Source organism: Dipodomys merriami, unplaced genomic scaffold (assembly GCF_024711535.1).
Source record: "Dipodomys merriami isolate MVZ:Mamm:240054 unplaced genomic scaffold, mDipMer1.0.p SCAF_6, whole genome shotgun sequence".
NCBI lineage: Eukaryota > Metazoa > Chordata > Mammalia > Rodentia > Heteromyidae > Dipodomys > Dipodomys merriami.
The window spans coordinates 7328419-7346812 of NW_027206179.1; the positions used below are offsets into that span (position 1 = coordinate 7328419).

An 18394-nucleotide genomic window follows, 5' to 3' on the forward strand; every position below is an offset into this window, starting at 1 on the left:
AAACTTGGAGTTTGGGCACTCTTCTGAGATTTTTTTTGCTTAAGGCTAGCTAGTGCTCTACCACTTGAGCCATACCTCCACTTCTGGCTTTTTTTGGTGGTTAATTGGAGATAAGAGTCACAGGGACTTTCCTGTCTGGGCTGGCTTCCAACTGTGATTCTCAGATATCAGCCTCCTGAGTAGCTATGATTATAGTTGTGAGCCACTGGCACCTGGAACTCTGGTATCTTTTTATTTATGATGAAGATCAAACTCAAGAGCTTTATGCAGGTTGTGCCAGCACTCTGTAAGCACTGTTCTTAGCTTCTAGATGGCTGCTTTTTTTTTTGTCTGTTGTGGGGCTTGAACTCTGGGCCTTGGTGCTATCCTACTCAGCTCTTCAGCTCAAGGCAAGCACTCTGCCATTTGAGCCACAGAGCCACTTCCGGTTTTCTGAGTTGTTTATTAGAGATAAGAGTCTCACGGACTTTCTTGCCTGGGCTGGCTTTGAACCTCCATCCTCAGATCTCAGCTTCCTGAGTAGCTAGGATTATAGGTGTGAGCCACCAATGCCCAGCTCTGGTTGTTGTTGTTGTTGTTTTAAGATATTTTTTTGTTGTTGTTTTGTCTCAATACTGGGACTTGAACTCAGCCTCATGCTTTTAGCTTTTTAAAAAAACTCAAGGGTGGTGCTCTATCACTTGAGTCATACCTGCATTTCCAGCCCTTTTCTGGTTAATTGAATTCTCACAGACATTCCTGCTCAGGCTGGTTTTGAATCTCCATCCTCAGATCTCAGCTTTCTGAGTAGGTAGGATTACAGGTGTGAGCCACTGAGACCTGGCTAGGAAGACGATTTTTTTTTTTTTTTTTGGTGGTGGTGATTAAATCCTTCCTTGACTTTTTGGGAGACAGTATCACCATCTTCAAACTCATGGTCCTACTGCTTCAGCCTCTCAAAAGCTGGGATTATAGTGATGTGCCACCTTCCTTTACTTCTTTTTAAGTCTTGAGGAGGAAGAGTGTATTGATAGCTCAGTGTGTTGATAAAAAAAAAAAAAACAAAAAACAAAACATGGTAGAGTTTAAGGTTTCTCTGGAGTTTAGGTTTCTTTGTGGTAGTAAATAATGATAGGACAGAGTTCGAGAAATCTAGAAATGTTCTTTTTTTTTTCCCCGTCTGTGATCATGAAGCTTGAACTCAGGTCCTGGGCACTGTCCCTGAGCTCTTTTTGCCCAAGGCTAGTACTCTACCACTTGCAGCCACAACTCTGCTTCCAAAAAAAAATCTTTTTTTTTTTTTGGTCGGTCGTGGGGCCTGAACTCTGGCCCTGGGCGCTGTCCTTCAGCTCTTCAGCTGTAGGCTAGCACTCTAGCGGGCTATCACTTGAGCCTCAGCCCCACTTCCAGCCTTTTCTGCTTATGTGGTGCTGAGGAATCAAAACTAAGGCCTCATGCATGCAAGGCAAGCACTCTACCACTGAGCCACCTTCCCAGCTCCCGAAAAAATCTTGTTAATACCAAAATTCTACAAAACATGCCCAGAAGTTCCTTCTCAGACCCTACATGAGGATGAGGAGCCTGGGGAATGCATAACTGTTTTCAGACATTGCACAAACCCCACTGCACTAATTAGATTCAGCCATGTGGAACCATGAAGATCTTATTCCTATCTGGAATACTGCATAAGGTTAGCCAGTTGTGTCACCCTACTTCTTCACCTTCTTCACTTACTGGTTCTCTTGAGAGTTGTATTTTTTTTATACTGAACTTTATGCCCTTCCATTTTATTTATTTATTTATTTATTTATTTTGTTTTTTTGTTTTTTTTTTTTGGGTCCGGTCGTGGGGCCTGAACTCTGGGTCTGGGCGCTGTCCCTCAGCTCTTCAGCTCAAGGCTAGCGCTCTACCACTTGAGCCACAGCACCACTTCCGGCTTTTTTCTTTTTGCTTATGTGGTGCTGAGGAATCGAACCCAGGGCCTCTGGCATGCAAGGCAAGCGCTCTACCACTGAGCCACCTTCCCAGCCCCGCCCTTTCATTTTAGTTGGAGGTCTTTTTAGACTATTGGTTTAATTCATTTTGTCTTGTTATTGAATACCTTTGAGAAATGTCTTAGAAACTTTTTTTTTTTTTTTTTTGGTCAGTCCTGGGCACTGTCCCTGAGCTCTTCAGCTCAAGGCTAGTGTTGTACCACTTGAGTCACAGTGCCACTTCCAGCCTTTTCTATTTATGTGGTGCTGAGGAATTTAACCCAGGGCCTCATGCATGGGAGGCAAGCCCTCTACCTCTGAGCCACTTTCCCAGCCCCGAAACATTTTTTTAATCTCTGATGGTGTGTGTGTGTGTGTGTGTGTGTGTGTGTGTGTGTGTGTGTGTGTGTGTGTGTGTGTGTGTGTGTGTGTGTGTGTGTGTGTGTGTGTGTGTGTGTGTGTGTGTGTGTGTGTGTGTGTTGTCGGTCATGGGTCTTGAACTTGGTCTAGGCACTATCCCTGAGCTCTTCAGTTCAAGGCGAGCACTCTACCACTTGAGCCACAGTGCCACTTCCAGTTTTGGTTAATTGGATATAAGAGTCTCACAGATTTTCCTGCCCAGGCTGGCTTTGACCCTTGATCCTCAGATCTCAACCTCCTGAATAGCTAGGATTATAGGTGTGAGCCACTGGCGCCTGGTTTATGTTTTAAATTTTATTAGAATAAATTAATTGTGCAGAGGAGTTTCATTTGTGATGTTTAACATCATGCACTTTGATCAAATTAACCTTGTTTATAATACTCTTTCATAATCTTTTTCTTCCTGCCCTTTTGACATTTTCTAGTGGATTTCATTATGTTCTTTCAGTTTTCTTGTTTGTTTTGTTCCAGTCCTGGGACTTGAACTCACAGCTATCTTTGAGCTTTTATGCTCAAGGTTAGTGCTCTACCACTTGAATCACAACTTCATTTCCAGTTATTTTTTGTTGTTGTTGTGGGTCGTGGGGTTTTAACTCTGGGCCTGGCTGCCATCCCTCAGCTCTTCATGTCAAGGCAAGCACTCTACCACTTCAGCCACTCTTCCACTTCTGGTTTTATCTGTTTATGTGGTACTGAGTAATTGAACTCAGAGCCTCATGTATGCGATGCAAGCACTCTACCACTGAGCCACCTTCTCAGCCCTTCACTTCCAGTTTTTTGCTAGTTAATTGCAGATAAGAGTCTCACAGACTTTCTACCCAGCCTGGCTTCAAAATGTGATTATCACATTTCAGCCTCCTAAGTAGCTATTACAGGTGTGAATTACTGTTACCTGGCTCTTTTTTCCTACCCAGCCTGGCTTCAAAATGTGATTATCACATTTCAGCCTCCTAAGTAGCTATTACAGGTGTGAATTACTATTACCTGGCTCTTTTTTCCCCCCCTTTTTCCTTTCTCTAGTTATACTGAGATTTGAACTCTGGGCTTTGAGCTTGCTAATTAGGTGCTCTGTCATTTGAGCCAAGTCTCGAGACCTGTTTTGGCTTTTTGATAGTTAATTGGGGATAATAGTCTCTTAAATTTGTCTTTGACTCTGAACATTGGTCCTCAGATCTCATCTTTCTGAATAGGATTATAGGCGGGAGTCTATCTGTCTTTTTGAGCTAGGTTTATCTTGATTAGCATGAATCTCTGAAGTTTTTTTAAAAAAAAAAAAACACAATTGTTTAAAAACCAATTATTATAAAGCTGGTTCTGCCTACTCTTAAGTCGGTTCAGTGTAACACTTATGTGCTTATTTCAGGATCCTGATGGTGAACATGCCAGGAGAGCAATGCAAAAGGTGATGGCTACGACTGGTGGGATGGGTATGGGACCTGGTGGCCCAGGAATGATTAATATCCCACCCAGTATCCTAAATAATCCCAACATCCCAAATGAGATTATCCATGCATTGCAGGCTGGAAGACTTGGAAGCACAGTGTTTGTAGCAAATGTAAGTAAATGGAAATGTTGTTTAACATGGAAAATGTATAGGCCTCTGGCCTTTGAGCCAATCTTGTCAATATGTGATACAAGTAATTCTGTCATTTGAGAGAAAAGAATTTGGATTCTCATCTTGATTTTTTTAGAATTGAGCCTTGGGGTTGTGTTTTGTGGCCTGGGAACCACTGTGTTGTAAGTCGTGGGCATGCATACAGCTGCACTGGAGCCTTGTTTATTGCTGTTGCAGAGGCTGCAACAAGGGCAGGGCAGAAGTCGGCAGAGATGGAATACTGACTGACACCTGCCTCTCCTTATGTGTGGCATAGATGGTGATACCTTTGTCGTTTGTAAGGGAAAATATTTGTAGAACAAAGCAGTTTGGGCAGTAGTAAACCTTAGCAGGGGACGTTTATTTTTAAAACCAGGAAATCTGTGTTTGAGAAGCATGGGATATAAATTGTTCTTTTTAAGAAACGGATAGTAGATGTAAAGCCCACGCCCCTATTAAAATCCTGTTTGAAAAATTTCACTGCAGTGAAATCCTAATGCCTGTTTCCAGTCAAAGCATGTCTTCTTTTAAAATATTTTTTTAGTGCGATGTTTAACAATGTGAACATTGTAGTTTCTACCTCCCCCCCCTTTCTCCTGATTAGCTGGATTATAAAGTTGGCTGGAAGAAACTGAAGGAAGTGTTTAGTATGGCTGGTGTGGTGGTCCGAGCAGACATTCTGGAGGATAAAGATGGGAAAAGTCGCGGGATAGGCACTGTGACTTTCGAGCAGTCCATCGAAGCTGTGCAAGCTATATGTATCCTTGTGCAGGAGTTTAACACATGGTGAACAGGAGGACTTCAGCAGTGTTAAGGCAGTAATTATATAACTATGCATGCTGGAAGGAACACATTACTGAGGGATTTGAAAATTCTCTGGGGTGGGGTTGAGTGAATACCCTGTGGGATATGTTGGGTGGTTAGAGCTAGGTAAGTGCCTACAGGTGGGGTTTTCCAGTGCTTGTTTATAGAGGAGTTTGGGTTTGAAGGGAGAAGTATGGAAAATGCATCACTAGAGATTTTTTTTTGGTCAGCTCTGGGCTTGAACTCAGGGCTTGGGCACTTTTTCATGAGCTCTTTTTGCTCAAGGTTAGCACTCTACCACTTTGAGCCATAGTGCCACTCCGGTTTTCTGGTGGCTAGAGATAGGAGTCTTACAGACTTTCCTGCTCAGACTGGCTTTGAACCATGGTATCAGCCTCCTGAGTAGCTAGGATTACAGGTGTGAGCCACTAGTTCCTGGTGAGATAACATTATTAGCCTCCGTTTTTAAGGATTCTGTGTCTTCAGTGAATAGACATTTGAAAGAGGCAGTTTTCCCTGCCCTAGATGTGTACCCTAGAAGTTAAATTTTGTTGTTGTTGTTTGGATTTTTGGTGTGGGTCCTGGACTTGAACTCATGACTTGGGTGCCATCATCGAACCTTATTTTACTCAAGGCTAGTGCTCTACCACTTGAGTCACAGCTCTATTTCCAGCTTTCTTGGTAGTTCATTGAAGATAAGTGTCTTGGGGCCTGGGAATGTGGCTTAGTGGTAGAGTGCTTGCATAGCATGCATAAAGCCCTGGGTTCAATTCCTCAGTACCACATAAACAGAAAAAGCGGGAAGTGGCACTGTGGCTCAAGTGGTAGAGTGCTAGCTTTGAGCAAAAAGAAGCTCAGGGACAGTGCCCAGGCCCTGCGTTTAAGCCCCAGGACTGGCAAAAAAAAAAAAAAAAAAGATTTTCCTGCTTAAGCTGGCTTTGAACCATGGTCCTCAGATCTTAGCTTCCTGAGTAGCTAGGATTATAGGTGTGCCCAGCTAAGTTGTACCTTCTTGAATCACAATGAACAGTGCCACACATCCTCATAGTCATTAAGGTCTGGCAAGACTGTCTGAGTACACTCAGTGAATTTAGGACACAGAAAAGTGTGATGGTACTACTCAGGAGGAAGGTTGGGTGAAAATGTAAGGTCCTACCTGAACTTCAGGCCAGAGGAGCAAGTGGAGATTTACCTTTTTTTTTTTTTTCCCTCTAGCTTTCATAAATTATTATCCTTCTGCTTATTGTAGAAGCACATGCATGAAAATACAGTGAAGAATTGAAATTGCTATGAATTTGCTGCTTAGAACAGACACAGGGTCATCTAGCCTCTGGGTTGTACAAGGCTTTTGACATTGGTCTATGACAGGATAGACATGTACCCTGGGTTGAGTTTTCTATGACCTGTGCATGTGGGAAGTACCCAAAAGACTTTTAGCTGAGCAAAGTTTCCCACTCTGACTTTGAGGGACTGGTAGCTTTGAAGTAGTACTCTTTGTTTCCCCCCTCCCCTATTTTTTTTTTTCCTGCTGTGGGTGGTTTTACTGATGTAATAAATAACCTTAATTACAATATTAGCTATGTTTAATGGCCAGCTGCTATTTGATAGACCAATGCACGTCAAAATGGTAAGTAGAGATTGTTTTCTCTGTCATATACTCAGATATCAAATATGTGTAGTGAAAATGTTCCTGAGAGCTTCCCACAACTTATACTCTGAGCTGACAGACAAGGTCCCCTATGTTGAACGTATATGTGACGGATATAACCTTTTGTTCTTGCAGCTTATCTGTAGATTTTTCTGGTTTGCCTTTGGCTGTTGCTGGTGTGCTCAGGAAGTCAAATATCCTACTTGAGCATGTGATGAGTTTTAAGAGGAATGGTTAGAAGTGTAGGCTTCTAGTTTTCAAAGTATTACAAAACAGTGTTTGGTTAGCATATTATACTTGGGGTGAACATAAGTCTTTGATTCAGACAGCATTTCAAGGTATTTCAATTGTAATAAATATTAGCTCTGCTACAGTGGTGCCAAAGATGATAATAGTTAATACAGACATCACTGGAACATGCCGAGGGTACTAGAGTTAGAACTCAAATTTAGGAACAACAGAAAAGGAATTATAAAATGATACTTCAGTTACTTAAGACATTCAGTTTGGCATTTTGAGTTGATAAAGGGATTCACGTGACTCAAAAAGTATGAAAAGAGCGAGGTTTCATTTGTCCTTCTTGCCCAGGTCATAACCTTCCCCCCACAACAGCATGCCTGATTTTTATCTAGAAGGCAATAAACACACTCCACGTGTCTTTTCCTCCTCACACAGTGCTATGTGATAGGAATGTGTCATAATTTATACAGTTTATTTAATAGTGCATTTTTTGTGTGTACTCCCTGTCTTTTTCTGCTCTTTTCTCCCTCTCTTTTTTATTTTGTGGTGCTGGGGATGGAATCTAGGGCCTTGCACAAAGTACACAAGTGCTGTTCCTTTGAGCTTCAGACTCAGTTACCCACTTCTTTGTGGATGGGAGTTATTCACACATCCTTTTTGCTATGACAAGCACTCTTGCAAGGGACTCTGAGATACATTCATCTTCTTCCTCTTTCAGGATGAGAGGGCTTTACCAAAGGGAGACTTTTTCCCTCCTGAACGTCCCCAGCAACTTCCCCGTAAGTATTTTAGTTTCAGAAGTATCCTAAGGAAGGAAGAGCCCAAAACTGCAAAAGGGAGGGGGACAAAGGTGAGGCTGCAGTGAGAATCAGAAGATAGCTTGGGTGCCCACACAGAAACATGTTAACAGCATCTTCATAGCAGTTTGGTAGGTGCATAGTCAGGCTTGGTGATGCATATCTATTAAACCCAGCACTACGGAGTCTGAGGCAGGAGAAGACCCAGACTTCAAGTAGAGATGAGACATTATATGATGGATAGATAAGTGTAATCTGATAAATCCACATGATGGAATATATTATTCAGTCATAAAAAGGAGGGCTGAGCATCTTTACATCTGTGATCCTAGCTACTCAGGAGGCTGACATCAATGAATTGTGGTTCAAAGCCAGCCCAGGCAGGTAATGAAGATGAGACTAATCTCCAGTTGACCACCAGAAGCTGGCAGTAGATCTGTGGGTTGAAATAGAGAAAAAACAAAACAAAAAAACACTCAGAGACAGCTCCTAGGTCCTGAGTTCAAGTCCCATAACTGACCAAAAAAATAAATAAAAGGAAGGAGATTAAAAAAGGGAGAAAATAGACAAGGGATTCCCAGGGGCTGGGGAGAGGTGAGGAGTGACTGTTGGTGGGGATAGTTTCTTTTAGGAGTGATGAAAAAGTTAAGGGAATAATGTGGTTGCATAGATTTGAATATACAAAAAATCCCACTGAATTCTGTACCTTTTTTTTTTTTCCTTCTGTCGGTCCTGGGACTTGGAACTCTGGGCCTTGGCACTGTCCCTCAGCTCTTGGCTCAAGGCAAGCACTCTACTTCTTGAGCCACAGAGCCACTTCTACTTTTCTGAGTGGTTTATTGGAGCAAGAGTCTCACAGACTTTCCTGCCCGGGCTGGCATTGAACCATGGTCCTCAGACCTCAGCCTCCTGAGTAGCTAAGATTACAGCCATTGGCACCGGCTGAATTCTGTACTTAAATGAAGGTTATGATACATAAAAAAGATTATCAGGTACAAAATGTTAATGAGTAAAAGAGGAAATTGGCTATTGCATCATGTAGGTGAGAGGTGAAAATGTTTTGTGACCAGGAAGGCTAGTAGATTTGAGTGGTCACTGGTGTGAATGGCACATCAATATGAAGTCCTAGTCACCTGCTCCCCAGGCAGGGCAAGCCAGGCTAGAGCACCAAGTATCTACATTGTAGGAGTTAAAGCCTATGGCTTCAATATGGAAAGGAGGGGGTGTTACTGTTCAAAGGCGCCATTGTTTGGGGGCAAGGCCACATTATCTTAACATGCCCACTTTCAAGTTAATGGCCACTGGTGCTCCTGTTGATTCTTCCTTTTGCAGGAGGAGGAGCCCTGGGCTCCAGGGAGGCCATTATCCCTGGCCCTTTGTCTCCTTTCCCAGCTCTAAGGGTTGACTAGTCTGCTTTGGGAGTCAGTAGCCTTGGTGACTTGGTGCTGTTGCCATGCGGTTAGAAACAGGGATGTTAATCAGATTAAATACCTTCAAGTGTCTGATGCTGTTGGTGGCTCCATCTCAGTTGGTTAAAGCCTCAAGACCTGGTTACCCAGAGTGGTACATGCATCAAACCCATTTGTGTATAGAGGGGCTTGGAGCTGAGGGTAGGCTGGGTATCAAGTTAGGGAACTTTGTGGGCAAGAATAGAGATGGGTTCCTTGAGTACATTAGCTGCATTGTTATTAAAATAGCACAGATTTAGAGTAGTGTGGCCCAGTATGTGAACTGACTGAATAGCATTGTTTTTCATGAGTAAAGTCTTTTGGGCTGCTAGATTTAGGAGGATGTAGGTGGGCACTGGACACATTTGTGCTTCAAGTAACTTGATAAAACTTGGGATTTAGCGTGCTGGTACTGGGGATTGAAGTCAGGTCCTGCATGCTGTTCCTGGGCTTTTTAAAATTATTATTGTGAAAGTATCTTACAGAGGGGGTCACAATTACATGCGCAAGGTAATGAGTGCATTTCTTACCAAGCATTGTTGCTTCCTCCTTTTTTTCCCCCTTACCATCCCATCCCTTCCCATTTCTCCCTACCTCCAACCCCCTCCCTCCCTCCTGGGCTTTTTTGTTCAGGCCTAGCATTCTACTGCTTAAGGCACAACTCCACTTTTCTCTTTTTACTGGTTAATTGGAGATAAGAGTCTCATAGGACTTTCTGGCCCAGGCTGGCTTCAAACTGTGATCCTTAGATCTCAGCTTCCTGAATAATAGCTAAGATGACAGGTGAGCCACTGGGGTTTGGCCTGTTTTTTTTGTTTTTGTTTTTGTTTTCCTTTTCTGTGTCAGTCCTGGTGTTTGAACTCAGGTAGGTGCTGTCTCTGATCTTAACTTACAGCTTTTTGGTAGTTAATTGGAGATAAGAATCTGATGGACTTTACTGCCCAGGCTGGCTTCAAACTGATCCTCAAATCTCAGTCTTCTGAGTAGTTAGGATTATTGCTGTGAGGCACTGGTGCCTGGGTTCCATAAATGTTTTCTTAATTTAGGAAAAGAGACTCAGGATTCTTACTGTATAGGTTAGTCTCGAGCTTGGCAACATTCAATTGAACAGGTTTTGTTGTATAAACTCCATTCTACATTGCATTTAAAAAGATGTGTGGGCCATGCACCAGTAGCTAATATCTGTAATCCTAGCTACTCAGGAGGCTGAGATCTGAGGATCGAGGTTCAAAGCCAGGCTGGGCAGGAAAGCCTGTGAGACTCTTAACTTTAATTAACCACCAGAAAAACCGGAAGTGGTGCTGTGGCTCAAATGGCAGAGCATTCCCCTTGAGCTCAGAAACAGTACCCAGGCCCAGAATTGATGCCTCATGACCCACACACACACAAAACAAAAACAAAACAAAACAAAACAAAAAAACAGCCATGTGAAGGAGAGTGCTCCCAACTACACAGGAACCTCTTTGGGCTCTGGGGACCACAGGATGATTAGGGTTGGGGGACAGTGATCATAGCAACTGACTATGATCACAGTAGTGATCGTAGCATACTGACTTGTTTGTTTTCTCAAAAGAGAAGCTACACTTCTGACTTTCTCTTTGCCTTTTAGATGGACTTGGTGGTATTGGCATGGGTTTGGGGCCAGGAGGGCAGCCTATTGATGCCAATCACCTAAACAAAGGCATCGGCATGGGAAACATAGGACCTGCAGGTGAGAATTACCGTCTACCTTGATGGAGGGTTTCTGGAGAAGTGAAAGTTATTGGGATAATTGGACCTTGAATAGTTCAAATGGAATAAAGATCTAATTGAGATAAAATTCTTACTTAGCTTCATTTTGATAAAGGCAGTGTTTTTTGTGTTTTTACTGAGTTGTGTTTATTTTTAAAGCCATTATACCTTTCCAGCCAGAGGGTTGGTCTTGTCCAAGGCCACACTGTCACCAACAGGCTACAGGTCTGGCTACAGTACCTCAGCATGCTCTGGTGCCCGGATAAGTCTGTCACCTAGACCTCCTTGGCTTCTCACATGTCTTCTAGAAGTGGGGAGGGTCTCACTGCATGACAGCATGACTGTCCCAGGTCACAACACAAAAGTGTGGGCATAGACTAGACTTGGCTGTTTAGTGTTATTTTGTGTCATGAGGTATTTCTATACTATTAGGTGTGTTTGATTTTTATGACATCACACATTAAGTTTTTTTTTCTTGAAATCATTTTGAAATTGTGCTTTGGTGTCCCTCTGTACTGCCATACTGCCACTGTCATTTTTGCTAGTTGTTAGCTTTCCTCCCATTCAGATCTTGGCCACAAGCCCAAATGGCTATACCTGAGCCATATTTTCTAGTTTGACCCCTGAGGAAGGCGTGTTCTAGGAAGAGATTGGTGGTGGTGGTGGGGGGAGTTGCTCTTTTTTTTTTTTTAATACTCTTTATAGGGATTTTATTAAAAGCCCACCTTTGTTCTATAGAATTCTGAATTCTGTAACACAAATATTTCATGGTCTTTTTTATTATTGTGTTTAAAATGTCCAATCCTGTTCATAATGAAACGGTGTAGACAATATAGCGCTTTAAGCCACATAACACTTTATTTGGTTAAATAGTTTGTAATGGGAGTCAGTCCCATCCCTTCTCCTGATATGTCTGTTAAAGTATTTTTGATTCATGTGATGGTTTGGAATTTTTTTGGGCTGCTTAAGTTAAATGTTACTGCTTTGATATAATTTTAGTTTGCATTGACTTTTTCTTTTCAAGGAATGGGAATGGAAGGCATAGGATTTGGAATAAATAAAATGGGAGGTAAGAAATTGAAAGTCAAGTACAAAATTATCTCTTAGGTCTGGCTTTTCTCTCTGCCTTCTTTCTCTTTTATGCCTTGCATGATATTGCCACTTGAGTTTCCAAAAGGTTTGCATCTATCAACCATTCTACCTATCCATTGTTGCAGTGGGTTTGGCTGTTGGTTCTGGCTCTCTAGCTCTGTGACCTTGGGCAAATCACTCCATTTCTCTGGACCTCTCTCTGCTTTGTGTATCATCCAGGGGGTTGGGACCAAGTTAACTTTTGGAAGGTGGTGATAGTTTCCAAAGTAGCGTTTTTCTTTCCAATGCTCTTGAACTTGGTAAGTTCTTGGCAGAAACTGCCAAAGAGATGTTTTTCTTCCTTTCCCTGATGTGTCTGGACAAGCAGTCTCCTTGTGATGGTGCTAAGACACACACCTTTTTTGCAGGCATGGAGGGACCCTTTGGTGGTGGTATGGAAAACATGGGGCGATTTGGATCTGGGATGAACATGGGCCGGATAAATGGTAAGATCCATGTTTCCTTCTGCTCCTACTGACCTCTGCTGGCTATGAGCTCCCAGTGCCTTTAAGACTGCTGATGTCCCACCTCTGCTTTTCTTATGAATCACATGTCAAAACATTTTGAGTTGCTTTAAATATTTCAAAGCTAGACTTGGTTCAGTTAGTCACTGAACTCTTGAAGTATCCATTGTTTAGAATCTCCCCATTTACTTGTCCTGTAAAGTTTTAACCAATTTTCTTACTGCTGCCAGTGCTCTAAAGCATGTAGACATCTGTTCTTAGGCTTTATACATGATCTCCAGTGTAGGAATGCTTTGGATTTCTTATCAAGTTCATACCTTCCCATGAGAGCTGGGTTGGGTAGTTCTTGACCATCTGTCCAGACAACTCCCAAGTTCTGGGCAGAGAGAGACTAACATAGCATTCACACACGTTCTAGAAAGTACTCTCATTCAGATCTCACTGTCCTGCCACCTCCTAACAAGTCTGTAACATTAACAACATGTTATTCCATTTAGTCCTTAGAAGCATCACATGGCACACATCTGAATTTGTGGCAGTGACTTGCCTGAGGTCATGTGGCTAGTGAATGATGGTGCTGTGGTGTAAGCCCAGGCTGCTCCAAAGCGGGGCTGTTCATCATGCCCATATCCTGCTTTCTAGAAACGCCTCCAGCACAGCGTCAGCCTCAGTGCTGAGAATCTGGAAGTCTTCTTAAAACCATCTATGCTGGTTGACTCTGACCCTTCCCCCGACCCTGCCTACTGCTGTTTTTATTCTTTCTGCTTTCCTGGACTGGGCAATTAGGAGGATTTGGGTTGTAGTAAGTAGAATGTGGAGAGAGAGCAGGTATCTTAGTCTGTCCCTGGGGAGCTGGGTGTGGGGTTGGCTTTTGTTGTCTTGCCTTGCCTAGGCAACGGGTGTGTGTTGGGGGGTTTGTAGGAAGTTTGCTGTTAGTAACAGGAACAGAGGTTTGTGTTTGAAGGGTGACTAGGCTTTCCTACTGTGCTTGTGTGCATAGGGCTTATTAAAAGTTTTGAGATATGTGGCTTGATCAAATCTGAACAGATGAGAGATTGGGGAGGAAAGATAGGTAGCAGTGCAGTTCTGTGGTGGGCAAATAAATATGGGTGAACTTGTGACAGACAGGTAGGTATAGTCCATTGTGAAGGTTCCAGATGCTTATTCTTTGCAGAGAATCCAAACCTGAGTATCTGTTGTTTGTGCTGGGTGCCTCTGTGAAGCTGACATCGTGAGCTCCCTCTCCAGCCTCATCCTGGATCTGGGTTTCTCAGATTTGAGTGAACTTTCCTTAGAGCCCTTGGGTGGGAGTCAAACTGAAAAATTGAGAGCCATTTTTCATTTGACTTGTTTATTTGATAACCCCAATCCATTCCTGTGGACACTAGTGTTGACCTAAGCCTGGCACATTGGTGCTCGAGGGTCTTTTGGCAGTTGGGAAAGTGAGTTGTGAGGCTTTAGCCAAAGCATTCAGGCCTGCTACATATGGCCTCCTCATCTGAGAAGCTGGGATGCTTGGTGTTTCTTGAGCTGAGCAAGCCCTGCCTGCCCACCCTCAGGCAGCACACTAGCCTTGATTCAAACTATGCTAATACCATCTTTGCCAGAGTCAGTGATTCATAACTCCTCTAAGCCTCTAGAGCATCATTTTAATTGTTCACAGAAAGGATGCAGGCCATATGACAGCATTGTTTGTAATTGTGCCATAAAAGATGTCCATTAAGCTGGGCACTGGTGGCTCGTGCCTGTAATCCTAAATATTCAGGATGCTGAGATCTGAGGATTGCAGTTCGAAGCCAGCCTGGGCAGAAAAATCCCCATGAGACTCTTACCTCCAGTTAACCACCAGAAAACCAGAAGTGGTGTTGTGGCTCCAAAGTGGTAAGAGTGGTAGCCTTGAGCAAAAAAGCTCAGGGATAGCACCCAGGCCCTGAGTTCAAGCCCCATAACCGACAAAAAATAACTTTGGTGCTAGAGATAGAACCCAGGGCCTCATTGAGCTGCCCCCAGCCCACTAATACTAGCTTTTTCGGGGACCCCCTCTCTCAACATGGGATGTGACATGGATGTACCAGGTAGGAGTTGTGAGTAGCTTCACAAGCAAGTGTTCACTATTGTGCACCTTTACCCCCAGAAGCTGAGGTTTTGTTTTTAATAGCTTATACTTGTAATATGTGCTAATTATTTTTTTTCATAATAACACAAATAAATGTGTAAAAGCTGACAAAGAAGTTGCCCAGATCCCATTATGTAGGAGGGTTAATTAGCTCAGGAGCCAGTAGAGAAGTGTGTCCATGGTCAGTATGTTCTGAACTTGATCACCTTCACTGCACCCCAGCTTGGTGTGTGACCTTGACGTGTTATTGACTGGTGTAAGCCTCAGTTTTCTTTGTGAAGGAGCAGTGATGGGTAGTGCAGGGCAGGCTGGGTATGAGGGTGCAGTAGAATGATGACAGAGCTCCTGGCCAGGCCTGTGGTGAGTACCAGGAAGTGGCACTGGTAGATCAGCCAACTGCAGCCTGTGTTGACTGCTGCAGGTGTCTCCCAGTTTCTATGGTAGCTACAGTAGTTATGGCTGTCAGAGTTGGTAGGTAGCTGACATGATATGGTTGTTATGGGTCTGTAGTTGTTTTGTTTTGCATGTTTGAAACATCATGGTTATTCCTGGAAAGGCCTAGGGTAATATTTTTTTCCACAGAGATGGAACGTGGCATGGGTGCAGGATTTGAGAGAGACTTTGCCAGAAACGAGATGGGAATGGCTCGAAGCTTTGGAGAGCCCCTTGGCAGAGGAATGGGTAAGACAGCCCCTCAGACCCCATGTGGGCGGGGTCCACCCATGGGCTGATAGGCTGCCTAAGCTCAGCCTTAGGTTGGGGCTTCTTTCTCAGGCAAAGTCTGCTGGTTTTCTTCAGGCTTAAAAAAAAAATCTGTCTTGTAGACCTATTGGTTCTTTATAGAACCCTTTTTCTTCTTTCAGTTAGCTTCTTTTTTAAATTGGCATAAGTTTTCTGCTATTGTAGGAATTAACACTGCTGCCTAGCATAGCCCTGCTGCTGAGCAGGCAGGAGTCTCTCTCAGTGGGGCCCAGACTCTACAGTGAGCTTATGGATGCCCTGGGAAGAGATGTGGTAGACAGGGACATTTTATTGCACTGCAGGCTTTGAATATTGGGAGGCCTATTTCAATTGGGAAAACTGTTTTCTAGTTTGGCAAAGCAGTTTCTTTTTTGCTTCGCCATAGGTGTCATCTTTCTCCATTTATTTTAGATAGTTGTAAGAATTGGAACTTTTCCTGTCTGTTCTAGGGCTCTGAAGCTATTTTCTCAAAGGCAGTCTAGAGAACCCATCCTCCCCACCCAGGCTGCCTCTCCTCCTGTGCCTGCACGAAGCTGCTCAGGGGCTTTCACTGTTAGAGTGCTTGGATATCTGTGGGCAGAGGATCAGGATTCCAGTGTAGTGGTGTCTACTTGGTACAAGCTGTATATATAGAATTTATGACGGCCTAGAAAGATTATCTTGAGGTTTGTTTATCCTGCAGCTCAGCACTTTCACTTTAGGTCATCTCTAGCCCTCCTATCTGCAGTGTTCTTTCTGGAGGTCAGAAACTACTGGAGCCTGATTGCCAGGATGCCCAGTTTGGTGGTAATTTTTGAGGCTTTTCTCTCACCATAGTTGGGTATATTGGCTGGTGTCCTTGAATCTTACAGGCTCTAGAGAGTAATTGTCTTTGGGAGGTACTTGCTCTGACTGCTGATGCCTCTTCCAGGTTGTTCTTTTTTTTTGGGGGGGGGGTTAATTGTGGGGCTTGAACTCTGGGCCTGGGCACTGTCCCTCTCAGCTCAAGGCAAGTGCTCTACCACTTGAGCCACAGCATCACTTCCAGTGGTTTATTGGAGATAAGAGTCTCACAGACTTTCCTGCCTGGGCTGGCTTTGAACCTGGATCCTCATATCTCAGCCTCCAGAGTCGCTAGGATGACAGGCGTGACCCTCCACCAGTGCCCGGCGCCCAGATTCATTCTTTTTTTTTTTTTTTTTTTTTTTTGGGTCCGGTTATGGGGCCTGAACTCTGGGCCTGGGCACTGTCCCTCAGCTCTTCAGCTCAAGGCTAGCGCTCTACCACTTGAGCCATAGCACCATTTCCGGCTTTTTTTTTCTTTTTGCTTATGTGGTGCTGAGGAATTGAACCCAGGGCCTCTGGCATGCAAGGCATGCGCTCTACCACTGAGCCACCTTCCCAGCCCCCAGATTCATTCTTAATGCCAGTCCATCTATGGTCTTAGAATAGTTGAGTATTTGAAAAAATACTAAAAACATGTACTGTCATTTGCTCAAGTGTGGTTGCCTTTAGCCAGAAGAACAAGATGACATAACTACACCCATAATTCCTTTTGGCTTTTCATCTTCAATTATTGCCAATCTGTGCCCCTCAAGTCTTATCACTGCAGTGGCTTGGGTGGATATGGCCTTCTTGCCTATGAGATCACCTTGTATGGCACAGGAAAACTCTTCCTGATCTGACCTTGGTGGGCATCTCACCCGTGTCCCCTGGTACTTTGGTAACATTTTTTTGTTGCAAATAAAATTTCTGTGTGTATCTGTTGGTACTTTTCCTTGAACTCAAGACCTGGGTGCTGTATCTTAGCTTTTTTGCTGAAGTCCGGGGCGCTCCCACTTGAGTCACAGTTACGCTTTCAGCTTTTTTGCTGGTAAATTGGAAATAAAAGTCTCAGATTTTCCTCTCCTGGCTGGTTTTGAATCTCAGCCCTCAGATATCAGCTTCTTGAGTAGTTAGGATTTCAGATGTGAGCCATTAGTGCCCAGCCCAAATATTTAAAGGGTAGTTATCTAGGATTTGTGCATTAAGGATTGAGTCATCAGTCTGCTGCCTTATATACTGTTTCCTGCCCATTGTCCCTTCTCCCAGTGTGGCATTAGATCTTACTTGTACAGACATCTGTATTTGTTACTTCAAAGACAGGTCTGTGGTCCTTCATCTTGGAAGATATAGTGCACCTGAAGGGCTGACACTTGGAGCTGTCTAGGAGAGCATTAGAGGTCAGCACGCAGATGGGGTCTAGTGATAGAGTGTCGGGTAATGATTCCCAGGCTCTGGGGCAGAATTTGAGCAGCACAGAAGGTATCTCAGGACCAGAAAAGGCATTGCTCTGGATGCCTGATGAACAGCCATGCTTTGTTCAGAGCAGCAATGCCAGGAGTACAGTGGATGCTGGAGGATTGGAGTTGGCAGAGGCTGCAGCATTTCAGGTGCAGAGGGTAGGAAGAAGTAGGAAGCATGGGTTTAGGTGGGGGGTCAGCAGGGCTGAGAGTGAATGCTGGTGATACATGGTACACTGGTGGGAAGCAGTGAGTGCTTCCAGGAAAGCAGAGTGAGCCAGGCTAGGCCTGGAAAGTTAACAGGATCTTGGGTGTCATGGAAGAGTGAGCTTGCTACTTGCTGGCAAGCAGAGTCCATTGTTCTTGGTGTGCTTTCCCACCTTCCTGGTCTAGCAGACCGAGTACAAGACACCACTGTGGGCTAGCTTTTAATTGCTTGGTATTATGGTGATAGTATGAGGCCTTTGTCCAAGTACTTGAGGACCTGAGCAGTTGGGTACATGTTCTTCCATACAGCAAAAGAATGAAGAGACTTTGGAAGGGGATGCTAGTGATGACATTCAACCAATACCAACAAGGTCTGATGGGCCAGCATCAGTGTTTTCTGTGTGGGACAGTGGCTTTGTACTTTGTCTCCATCTTGGCTTGTTCTGGGCAGACCCATGTGCAAGCACTGTCAGTTTCCCCTTTCTCATTGTAAGTAGTTGTAGCTTGAATGAGATGTGAGGCTGGGAGTAATGTTGAGTAAATGTGGAGGCTTTAGACTTGTGAGCATGAGTCCCAGGGAGGCCCGGATTTCCTGCCCAGGTGGTCATGGGAAAGCCTTAGGGCTGAGGGTCCAGATCAGCTTTGGGAAACTCCTGAGCAAGGACTGAGGCTCTGATTTTTCTCTGACTTTGAGCTGGGGGGGCGGGGTACACAGGTTCCTCGCTCTGCTGGACGCATTCTGGAGCTGCAGCAGGTCCCAGTATTGTGACCATTATCATCATCAAGGACTCTTGAGTCTTCTGTCATGTGATCTTGTCTGTCTGTGTTTCTCAAACCTTT

General features: G+C 44.0%; 1 protein-coding gene across 5 annotated transcripts in view; it reads left to right on the forward strand.

Moving 5' to 3' along the window:
* The window catches only part of Hnrnpm (heterogeneous nuclear ribonucleoprotein M), a 335755-nt gene that overhangs the window by 312286 nt on the left and 5075 nt on the right, over positions 1-18394 (forward strand). For 2 of the 5 annotated variants that reach the window (XM_070002420.1, XM_070002419.1), the window contains exons 3-10: positions 3736-3927; positions 4571-4724; positions 6348-6397; positions 7377-7437; positions 10513-10614; positions 11659-11703; positions 12134-12211; positions 14928-15026. In XM_070002420.1, the coding sequence (XP_069858521.1) occupies positions 3736-3927; positions 4571-4724; positions 6348-6397; positions 7377-7437; positions 10513-10614; positions 11659-11703; positions 12134-12211; positions 14928-15026 (781 nt within the window). The remainder of the gene's footprint in view (positions 1-3735; positions 3928-4570; positions 4725-6347; positions 6398-7376; positions 7438-10512; positions 10615-11658; positions 11704-12133; positions 12212-14927; positions 15027-18394) is intronic. The other 3 variants (XM_070002423.1, XM_070002422.1, XM_070002421.1) reach the window with 2 other exon arrangements.